Source organism: Cenococcum geophilum, assembly GCF_001692895.1.
Source record: "Cenococcum geophilum 1.58 unplaced genomic scaffold K441scaffold_3, whole genome shotgun sequence".
Classification (NCBI taxonomy): domain Eukaryota; kingdom Fungi; phylum Ascomycota; class Dothideomycetes; order Gloniales; family Gloniaceae; genus Cenococcum; species Cenococcum geophilum.
The window spans coordinates 1,309,662-1,321,754 of record NW_027137561.1 but is presented as its reverse complement, the minus strand read 5'-3'; the positions used below and the strand labels follow the sequence as shown (position 1 = coordinate 1,321,754).

Sequence of the window (12,093 nt, the reverse complement as noted above, 5' to 3'; positions counted from 1 at the left end):
GAACGTGAGTGGTAATACAGAGTGTACCCCTCTAGGTAGCACGCCCGTACTACATTAACGGGAGGAAAAATACCTTTTAGGTCGCTGCTCTAAGACCCCCGTATGGGGGTATCCTAATTGCCTATCTTACCCTATCTGCCTTTTATACCATGCTTCCTGTTAGATATAATTGCCGTAAAAAATTTATAATCCTACCCTTTTACCCCTATTTAAATACCCTAGCGTATATACGCCTATAGTCCTCCTACTTATAGTATAATTTCCACCCTAAAGAAATAGCGGGACGAATATACTAGGTGTTTTGTCCTAGGGCCCTAACCTAGGTCCCCTATATCCTACCTCTTATAACCTAGCTGGGCTTTAAGACGTAGAGGGAGACAAATTACTACGTAGGTAAGTCTAGGCTATTAGGTAGAGTGGGGAATAAGAGGCTTATTATAGACCTCCTAGGGCGTATAAGGTGTTTAGTCGCTGCTTACAGCTCGTCGGTTGCCGCATGCGGCTTGTTTGGTCGTATAGGTATTTGTATAGGAGGTAGGGGGGGACGCTAGTTTAGTTACCATACTTTAGGTGTACCAGACGTATACATAAAGACATAGTAGTCATACTTATAGGTCTTTCGCTAGGGCTCACCCCCTCCCAGCAGAAGACTTTTCGCACTACTACTACGTCGCAGCGCCGGCGCTGCGCAGCCGTATGCACGTCTCTACGTTCGCTTTAATAGTCTATTAGCACGATCTAGATAAAACGCCAATAGTTATATACTAGGTTCCCAGGCTCCACCGCGTGGGGGTATAAAGGCCGATTTTATAGAGTCGTCTTATTAACTGGGTCTTGCGCTAAGACCCGTAAAAACTCTGTTATTCTAATGGCGTTAAGGGTTAAGTATTTAAAGACCCCTCTAGCCACGATATAACGCCGCTGTATTAGTAATAAACGAGATCCTTACTCTTAGCTTGACCGTGTGGATAAGATAAGACGGAAAGAACCCCTATAGGACAGTATGGGTCGGATCTCGATTTTGGTGTTCCTATTCCAATTACGGGAAATAGCGTTGGAAATTTATAAGTTATAGGATTATCTTTTAAAAGTTATAATAAGCTTATATAAAACGTTGGGTGTATTTTTATCTTAATTAGTAGTTTAAGCTTATAGTGTATAGGCTTAGTTTCTTCTTAATTTAATACGGGCCTATAAACTTCTAGTCAAGTTTTTTTAAGGGCCTTTAAGGTTACAGGTTTCGCATATTTAGGTAAACTATATTACTTTCCTTAAAGTCCTATACGGGAGCTTATTTTTTATTTATATGCTATTTCTATACTATTTAAGCGTACGTTAATTTACTTTATAATAGTTCCGTTAACTGCTTTATTTAATTAGTAAAGTTATAATAGGGATCCGAATCGGACGTTAAGCAATGAATAATAATAATAATAATTAGTAAAGTTATACGCGTTAATTAACTGGATTAATTTAATTGTGGGTCCTATTATATTAATTTTAAGGGTCCTTGAAATCGGACTCTGCACCTGTACGTGGTGAGGCCTACGAACCTGCTGGTCTTTGGACTCAGCAGAGCCAACGCAGAGACGTCGCACAGCTGCGAGTAGGTGGTGGTGGTGGTGGTCGAAATGTTGTGGGGGGTAGTGAAAAGTTTTCACATGGGATGGTGAGATCTTGAAAACAACCACTACTAACGGTGACCCCCTTTATAGTAGACGACTGCTACGCTCCTATTTAACCCTGTGTAATCCTCGCGGATACGAGATGGAATCTAACGTCCCCCGACCCCCAATTGAAAGCATTGACGACCTTATATCGACGAACGAACAAACGCGAACGAACGAGCGAACGAGCAAATATACGGCCCCTCCTAACCCCCAGGGCGATCGCCCGCGGAGCATGCGGTCACTCGCCGTCAACTACCGAATACCTAGCTGGATTGCGACCCACGGTTTTCCTCGTCTCCTTTCAACGGAGTGGTGACCCTTAGAAAGGGCCTAGCTGGGGCCTAGGCACAAAAGATACCCAAAGCAACACAATATATCCCGCTATTGGTACTATGGTGGCTAGAACGAATGAATCCCCCTTACGCCTTTGATGGCTCTAGGGGGGGGGAGGCAAGGCGTATATGGCAATAGTTAACAAGAGATAGCATATAGGGGACGGTTAAGATATAGGAGAAGCAATAAGTACACGGCGATTAATTGGCGAGGCGTAGCTGGGACGTAGTAAACCCTAGCTTTGGATAAGCTGGAAAAGGAAGCAGTAGTTCTTAAGGAGTTTAAAACATCTAAGGAGGAGGACGTGCTATAGGCCTATAGGGCCGCCGCTACGTGCAAATATGGTAAATTGGGGTTTTTTATCCTACTAAGGCTGCTTATAGGGTTTTTCCTCCCCTAACTACAGGGGTTTTCTTCCTATAAATATATAAGTTTTCCCCCCTATACGGAGTAGTCTGCGTAGGCCAGTAGGATCTATATTAGACGTTAATTAAAGAGTTACTACTATATTAATTTTTGGTTATAATTTAAATTTAAGTTAAGTATAACGGAACCTTGTAGCAAGAACTACGATGGGTTCGTTATTAGGCTAGGTGTGTAGGAAATATAAGTATAAAAGTCAAGAACATAATAATAACTGGTGGAGTGGTTGCCTAACAGATTAACTCTAATTATATTCTAAGAATCACTATAAAGAAGGAACTATTTAGGTAGGGACTAAGGGTCCTTAAATATATAACCGTACTCCTATAAAATCCTTCTTATACGTAATATACGTCTTATATATAAGGTACGTAAGTTCCTCTTATTCCTCTCGTTTAATATATAGCATATTATATAACCTTAGTTACTATTCCTCGTTATATAATTCTATCGGCTCTATTCTAGACTATGCCTAAATTAACCAACTAGCTTCTTCCGTCTCTTTTCTAAGTAGTTATAATATTATACTTAAAGCGTCCGTAACACTATCTCCCTCCTCTTTATCTTTATCCTTAAAGATTTAAAATATCTTTAAGTTGTTTACTAGAGGTATAATATCCGTCTAATTAATTTGGTTAATATTATTACTCATTATACCTAAAGCAATTTCTTCTTTATACGCCTAACGTTGTACCTATACTATTGCTGTAATATTATCTCTTAGTAAGATTATACTATCTCCATATTCTTGTTATTTAAAAGAGGGGTTAGTTTATATTGCGTTAGCGAACCCATCTTTATAATAACCGTTCTCTTACTTAGAGTATACTAAAGCGAATATTCGTTCGTCCTATGACATTTACTCTACTTCTAATACTAAATATACGCGACCTATTACTCTTAATAGTCGTTTAGTTCCCTAATTAATTTATCTTAGGGTTTTATATTTAATCTGCTGCTATGCGGCTAGATAGTAAACTATTACAAGCCCTTACTAAGTTAGAACGTTTCCGTAACGCGGAACAGAAGGCCCTAAATACTTAAATTACGGCATCTACTCGTCTGCTTCGTCTTAAGAAGGTTTATAAGAAGGTTTATTTTAAGGAGTAGAAACTTATAAAATAAGGTCTATAGAAACTAGGTGATGAAAAAACAGATTCTTCTCTAATAGAGAAGGAAACAGATCTAAGTAGTTTAGTAACTACTCTTCTTAGGTCCCCCTTAGGTGACTTATTCTTTAGCAATTCTTCTTTATTAATACTGCCTAACCTAATCTCTTCCAATACTCCTATACCTTTCCTATAGCGTTCTTTAAATTCCCTAGTAGCTCCTAGGTAGTCTTAGTATAGCCTATCTACTTAACCTTATACTATATTTCATTGTTAATGTCCTTATAATTAACAATCTTCAAAACTTGCCATTTATCTTCTTCTTATCCTCTATACGTGTCTGCTTTATAGACCGGTGGCTTAATATTCCTATATACTAGCTCTAGCATTACGATATACTATATAGAGTAGATCTTCATTTTAGCTAATAGATTTAACTTAAACGTAATTAGTGAAATCCTCTATATAATTTTAAAAGGTCCTAGTCTAACGTAGTCTAATTTCTTACTTAGTCATTAACTCTTGAAATTTTTGTGTAGTAGCCACACTTTATCTCACTCCTTAAGATCTGGTCCCTTAAATCTCTTAGCATTATAATACCTTTTTATTCTCTATTATACTACCTTAGCTGTCTCTATAAGGTCTACATAAAGATTTATTAAATCCTTTATTCTTTCTTTAGCTATACTACTCATTTTCTTTACTTATTATAGTAATAACGATGTTCTTAGCTCATATCCATAATTTGCCTTAAATAGTAATATACCTATTCCTTCTTAAGGTGTTATATTATACGCAAACTATATAACTAGTAATAGCGATACCTAATTATTCTGTGCATAATTAATATAATGCCTTAAATATTATTCTAGTGTCTAGTTTAATCTTTCTATTTAACCGTCTATTTATGGATAATATACGGTAGAAGTTGCTGCTCGAACTTCTTACTCCGCTAAAAATACTTCCTAGAATACTGCTATAAATCTTAGATCTCTATTTAATATAATCTTACTTAGTACTCTATATCTTATAAACACTTCTTTAACGTAGATTCTAGCAATATCTTCCGCTGAGATTTCTTCTATATATACTATAAAGTATCCCTACTTTATAAGCTTATCCACTATTACTAAAATCACGTTATAATCTTATCCGGTGATAAGGTTCTTTAATTTTAGTAACTTAATAATAAAGTCCTATAATATAACCTCCTATAGTCTCTCTAGTATTTTAATAGGTTATAGCCCTCTATATAGCTTATACCTTACCTCAGCGAGCTCAGACGCGATTTTTTAGCTAGCATCGGAATAACCTACGCCGTCTTCCGAATTGCAAAATCACGTCTGAGAGGGTTTGGCGAGATTTGTTAAAATCCTAAGCAAAATCCGTAAAATGGAGATTACAGATATCTAATTTATTTATTTACACAACGCGTTATTATTAAACCCTATAGTCACTTTTTTTTTAAGACTTAGGGCTTCTAAATAGTATAAATTTTATTATACGGCTACCACTTAGTCCTGACATTAATTTCGTTAAAGTTAAAAAACGCGTTGTTAAAAGCCTAAGCATATATTATATCTTATTAAATAGTCTACTAATATAGATAAAACTATACAGATATATAGATATCTACTACTCAAAGCTATTACAACACCTAGTAGGTGCTACAGTTGGGTCCTTTCTTAAAAATATCCTCCCTTGGCCCGGAGCTACTACTAGGGGGTAAGCTTTGGGCAGAGCCTTATGTAGAACCTTAGTAGAGCTTCGTGTAGAGCTTCGTGCAGAGCTTCGTGTAGAGCTTTGTGCAGAGCTTCATGCAGAGCTTCATGCAGAGCTTTAAGCAGAGCTTCAAGCAGAGCTTCAAGCAGAGCTTCAAGTAGAGCTTTTACAGAGCTTCGTGCGGAGCTTCGTGCAGAGCTTAATGCAGAGCCACGTGCAGGCGTGCAGACGTGCAGACGTTCGTACGGGCGATCAATTGCAGAGACGTTTGTAGAGACGATTGTATGGGCAATTGATCGATTGATTGTATGGGCGTTTATACGGGCGTTTGTACGGGCGTTTATACGGGCGATTGTAGAACCTTCCTGGTATATTAGTGCTGCGTGTTAATAGAGCTTTGGAGCTCTATATAGGTAAAGAAAAGAGACTATATATACATGAGGTAGGTGGCGAAACGCTGATAACGATGTTAACGATAGAGCTGACGACTACGACTTGTAATTGCCACTGTCGACAACGCCACTCAGTCAGTATTTGGTAATGGAAATCGATAATAGGGCTTCGAGTAGAGCTTCGAGCAGAGCTTCGAGCGGAGCTTCGAGCAGAGCTTCGAGCGGAGCTTCGAGCAGAGCTTCGAGCAGAGCTTCGAGCAGAGCTTCGAGCAGAGCTTCGTGCAGAGCTTCGAGCAGAGCTTCGTGCGGAGCTTCGAGCAGAGCTTCGAGCAGAGCTTCGTGCGGAGATTCGAGCAGAGCTTCGTGCGGAGCTTTGAGCGGAGCTTCGTGTAGAGCTTTGAGCGGAGCTTCGTGCGGAGCTTCGTGCAGAGCTTTTGCAGAGCTTCGGTAGAGCTCCGTGCAGAGCTCTGTGCAGGTCTCCCCCTAAGCTTCGTTCCGCAGAGCTCTCGCAAAGCTCCACAGCTCTACGCAGAGGGCTGCCGGCGTAGGCGTAAGCGTTCAGCGTTGGTGTTTACTGCGCGGCTCGGCGGTGCAGAGGTAGAATTGGGGCCTCTACGGCGANGACTTCCTCTTACNATNNCGCGGGTATAAGGAGCTGAGGATCTCATAGCTTTATAGAGTAGGCTTTTCTCTATAATTTAGTGTAATTTTTATGTCGATAAGTATTGTGGGAGGGTAGATCAATTTCGTTAAAGTTAATNAGGTCTTCTCATATAAACGGTGTTTAGGTTTTCTACAAATCTCGCCAAAGTCCCTCAGACTAAGAAAACGATTACCGTCCTAAATCAGCTTAGCGGACGGTGCGGATATTCCAATATCCGCAATCGATTTCTTGGTCTGAGCTTCTGAGGTAAGCTTATACCTCATCAGTTTATTCCTTTAGTAATCTAGATATTCCTTTATAACCTTTTTAGCTATTCTCTAGATTCCATTAATAATATATTCCTCCTAAAGTCTTAACACTAAGCCTATAGCCCTATTATGTCCTTAAGTTAGTCCCTTATAGAAGTCTTCTATAAACTACTCTGCTATACTTCTTAGGATATACTTTACTTCTTAATTTTCGTATATATCTGTTTATAGATCTTCTAGCTATGCTTTTAGAATTCTTTATGCCTAAAAGCTTTCTAGTATCTCATAGACTTTCTCTAGTTTATCGTCTTCTTAAGTTGCTACAATTTTTGGATAATTATACCTAATTAATCTATCTATATCTTTTCGCAATAAAGCCCCTAATGGCTTTTCCTCATTTTATAGTTTAGCTTTACGGCTTAGAGCATCTACCCGCGTATTATCTATACCTTTGGTATACAAAATCTCAAAATAGTATTCCGCAAGCATCTCTACCTATCTAACCTATTTTTAGTTAAGTTCCTTCATTATTAGGAATCCTATTAGGTTCTTATAATCCGTCTTAACTATAAATAGTTTCTCTATGCCTTATAAGAATGCCCTCTATTTCTTTAATACTATAACTATACCTAATAACTCCTTATTATAGATGTCATAGTTTAGCTCTAGTAGTATTATCTTCTAACTATAGTATACTACTAGGTGCTATCTATCTTAATGCCTTTACATAAAGTACACCCCTAGTATATAGTCTGATGTATCTATCTCTATAACCGTCTCTAGTTCTAGTTAATAGATTTTAAGAACTAGCTCCTAGGTAAACAACTCTTTAACTTTCTTAAAGAGTTCTCTTTACTCCTTTCCCTATACCTATAGTTCTTTTTTCTTTATTAACCGCGTAAATGGCTTAATATCCTTTAACTACTGCGCTATAAACCTTCTATAGTAATTGCAAAACCCTAGGAATAATCTTAACTATATAACGTTCTCTAGTTCCTACCAATTTACTATAGCCTCGATCTTTTTTAGATCTATACTAAGTTAGCCTAGTTTAATAATAAATTTAACGAAATTGGTCTTCCTAGTGAAGAACTTATATTTCTTAATTGCTACTAGCATTTGTTCTTTCTATAGTCTCTTTAAGACCTATTTAACGTATTCCCCATATTTTTCCTTAGTTATTAAGTAGATAATAATATTATTAAGATATACTATAATAAATTTATCCAAGTGTTCTCCTAATATACTATTAATACATTTCTGGAACGTTACTAGTGCGTTTATAAGCCCAAATTATATAACTAATAGTTTATATAGTCCTTCCTTTAACCTAAAGACTGCCTTCCATTTATCGCCCTCCTTAATCCTAATCTAATAGTACGCCCATCTCAGATCTATCTTTATAAAGATTTGCGCATTACCTATCCTATTTTAGATTTTACTAATTAAGGGTAAAGGATATCTATTCTTCCTAGTAATGCTGTTTAACTATCTATAGTTAATATACAGCCTTAGTTTGCCATTTTTCTTTAGTATAAATAGTACTGGATAACCCGCTAATAATTACAATAGTCTAATATATCCCTTTTATAGATTTTCCTAGACAAACTCTTTTAGTGTTCTACCTTCTTCTTTAGTAAGCTTATAGATTAAAAAGAACTTTAGACTTATCCCTAGTTCTAATTCTATCTTATAGTCCTATACTGCATATTCTAACAGCTTTTCACTTTCCGGTGACTATAGTTTTTTGCTATATTTATGGTATCTCTTTAGTACATAACTTAGTCCTTTTTCTATTTCTTCGTAAGTTGCTCCTACTTAGTACTATACTAACTTAGCTTATTATTACATCTTATGGCGTTAAGTATCTCTAATGTCAACCTAACCTGTAATCTAATTAATCCTTAGATTGTATTCCTATAACTAAGGCATACCTAATACTGCCTTATCCCGTCCTAATAGTAGGATATTAAAAGACATCTTAATTTATCTTTCTTTAATAGTTATCTAAATAGGTCCTATTTTAAGATTAATAATCCCTCCTCTATAGGTTATTAGATCCCCTAAAATTATAACTAATAGGTAAGGTTACTCCTTTTATCTATAAGGTAGTCCTATTCTTTTAACTACTACTAGTAAGATATAGTTTCGCGTTACTTTACTATCTATTAGCGCTTCAAACTGCTAATCTTACTAATTAATTTATAAATTTAGGTATCATCCTTAAATTCCTTTAAGGGTCTAAGGCTCTATTACTAGCTCCCTCTAGTTCTATAGGCCTCTACTTTTCCTAACTATTAGCTGCTTAATTCTAGTATACTTGGCTTACTCTTTAGCCAATACTTAGTTCGCTTTTTATCTTTAATATACTATAGATACGTGTTTTCTAGGCATTCCTACTACTATCGTTTATCTAAGTATTCTTCCATAAGGAATCTTCCTAGTTAAAGTACTACGCTTCCTTCCTCTTAGACCTCTACTAAATGCTATCTATATAGGTATTTAGTATTCCTATACTATTACTTGTCCGTTATCTAGTATATTCTTATAAGGTATTTCCAATTCTTTTCCTTTAGATTCTTATGCATTTTATATATATTGTCTACGTACGCAATCCATAATAACATATAGTGTACTAGGTGCTTTAGGTTAACTCTTAGCTCGTCTTTATCCCTAAGTTTAAACTTTTATTATACTAATCTAAACGTTATAACTTTATTTATAGGTATTAAAATACGTCTCTTACTTCTCTAGTCCTCTAAACATTTCTCTAGATCCTTTAACGTTATAATTAAGGCTCCTTTAATATACGTTATGGCCTTTTCTATAATTAGGTAGTCTTAGATAACTTTTTTATCCAACTATATATAGAAATCTTCCTACTTATTATTATGCCTTTACCTATACCACTTTTAGTATAGCTACTAGAGTGTATATAGTCTATCCATAAGGAAGTATCTTTTTATTACTATATTATAACAGCCCTTTATATATCGTTTTTTAAACCTAGTTAGAATCCCTAGATCCTCTTTACTTTCCAATTTAATAAGCCACTTAGCTCTTAGTATGCCTACTTTTGGCCTATTAGTAATTCTTTATACTAGTACTCTATCCTTTATATATCCTAATGTACTAGATCTTTTATCTAGTTTCTGTTCTTGCTATATAATAATTCTTTGCCTAAACTCTTCTATAGTTTCTTTTAGTTTACGCCTTACGCTCTAATTCTTAAAGTTATCTTACTTCTTAATCCTGGTATTAAACTTTCGATCTTTAGGCTGAATACTATATTCCCCTAGTAAGTCTTCTAGGTCTATATATCTGTCTCCTAGTCTAACTGCTATTTATATTATAGATTCTCTAATCTATAAAGAAGCTCCTTACCTCTTATCTATAGGTGCCCTTATTTATACTCCAAAATCTTAGTCCCTTAGATTCTTTAATCCTAAGCTTGCTTCTAACTTAAGCTTAGCTCCCGCCTTAGTTTAACTAGACGTCTATAGTGTTCTTATCTCGTCTTAAGAGTCTTAAATCTTACTTATCTTATCTTAAGAGTCTTATATCTATAGGAAACTTTATCCTAAGCTTATTTATATATTTCTAAACTAAGCTACTGCCCTACTCTATTAGTTTTCGTCTATTATAGGTCCTAAGGTATGCCTTATCTCGTCTTAAGAATCTTAGTTATCTTTTATCTCGTCTTAAAAATTTTAAGCCTTTAGCCTTTTGCCTTTATTAAGTGCTAAAGTAGTTTACTATCCTACTTCTCTTACGTCTTATAAAGCGATAGACATTATATTTAGTGGGGTTTTAATCCCTATTAATGTTCCTTATTCTATAGTAGAATTATCCTCTACCTTTAGTATAATATCTCTAAGGTCTACTTGCTCCTAGTAAGCGGCCCTTATTACCTTATTATTACGGAATGTTTTACTTAGGTTAAATTTATTATCCTTAATATCCAATTTGCGAACTGGTTTATTAGTTCCTCTATATCCTATAGGTGCTAGCTTTTATAGCCAATAGCTTACGCTATACTTAGCGTCCTTATAAATTCGGTATACGTTATTATAACAAAACGTAAAACTTCTAATTAAATATTCTTTTATTCCTTATAGTACATTATTATCCCTCTATATATATATATCGTCTGCTAGTCTTATGCCCTTTACTATATAGTAACTCTGCCTACTTCTATAGTCTCTAATATAATAACCCTATTTTCCATAATTTATATAAGCTCCTTCTTTAAACTATTTCTCTTGCTATAAAGTCCGCCTAAATGTTTTCTACTATTAAGATCCCTAATTCAGCCTTTGCTCCTTAGACCTTTAATTACTTAATCCTTATCCTTTAGGTTTCTATAGTTTGCTCTATCTCTTATAGGCTTCTTTAGTATTACTTAGGTCTATTAGCTCTACGCCATACCATAGTTTCTAACTTAGCTTTTGCTATTACGTATTCTGCGCCTTATATAACTATAAAACTCTATCCTAGCCTCTTTTAGCCTGTTCCCTTTAGTAGATCCAATTATTAATTTTAATTACCTAATCTATTAGTTCCCTTAGGGTATTCGTATCTTCTATCAAAATAATTACGTCCTAGACTTTAGCCTTAAGTCCCTATTTATACTGTGCTATAAGCGCCCTATTATTCCACTCTACTTATATTACTAGCGTTTAGAACTATATTATATACTTAATTGCTAAAGTTCATTATATAAGGTTTTAGAGTTTTCTTTCTACTATAGTTATTTCTTCCGGGTCTCTAAATATCTATGTAAGTTATTCTGTAAATCCTTCCTAACTTAAAAATATAAATTATATATCTTAGTTAGTGGTCGTTATTCCGTTTACCTATATCTCCATAAGGTAAGGTTTAAACTACTTAAGTGCTTTTCCTAATAAAAATAGTCCTGTATAGGCTATCCGATCCACGGGTATAGGTAACTTTACTCCCTCCTATAAGACCTTAAAGTGTATTTACGTAAGGAATCCTTTAAGCTTTAACCTTTCTCCTATAAATCTCTTAATTAATAATAGCTTAATCTTTACTGCTCCTATCCTATTAAGTCTTTCTTCTAATACTATATTATTAGCTATTAGCTAGTTAACTATTTCCTATAGCTGTTTAACCGTCACAGGTTGCTATAAGTTAGTATCTGCTATATTAGTATTACCTCCTATCCTTAAAGTAGTTGCTGCCGTTAATAGCGTCATGGTGGCTGCTTTTGGTGGTATGTTGTTTGACTTCTTATATTAATACTATAACTAGGTAGTGATTGTGTAACGGAACCTTATAGCAAGAACTATAATAGGTTTATTATTAGGCTAGGTATATAGAAAATACAAGTATAAAAGTTAAGAACGTAATAATAACTAGTGGAGTGGTTGCCTAATAGATTAACTCTAATTATATTCTAAGAATTACTATAAAGAAGGAACTATTTAGGTAGGGACTGAGGGTCCTTAAATACATAACCGTACTCCTATAAAATCCTTCTTATACGTAATATACGTCTTATATATAAGG

At 35.2% G+C, this 12,093-nt stretch overlaps 3 protein-coding genes across 3 annotated transcripts; 2 read left to right on the top strand and 1 right to left on the bottom strand.

Annotated features, from left to right (window-relative positions):
* Positions 1 to 1,493: 1,493 nt before the first annotated feature.
* Positions 1,494 to 2,026, top strand: K441DRAFT_651797 (uncharacterized protein; the record flags this gene model as incomplete). The annotated part of the gene is given in 2 exon segments (XM_067647253.1): positions 1,494 to 1,806; positions 1,822 to 2,026. A coding segment is annotated over 1 exon segment (174 nt), but the record flags the coding sequence as incomplete, so codon positions are not given.
* K441DRAFT_651794 (uncharacterized protein) lies at positions 1,592 to 2,446 on the top strand. The gene has a single exon (XM_067647252.1). The coding sequence runs from the start codon at positions 1,768 to 1,770 to the stop codon at positions 1,984 to 1,986; it is 219 nt and encodes a 72-aa protein (XP_067509154.1). The 5' UTR covers positions 1,592 to 1,767; the 3' UTR covers positions 1,987 to 2,446.
* On the bottom strand, positions 1,657 to 2,318 carry K441DRAFT_651793 (uncharacterized protein; the record flags this gene model as incomplete). Its single annotated transcript, XM_067647251.1, has 2 exons — positions 1,657 to 1,805; positions 2,142 to 2,318. A coding segment is annotated over one exon (177 nt), but the record flags the coding sequence as incomplete, so codon positions are not given.
* Positions 2,447 to 12,093: the final 9,647 nt, after the last annotated feature.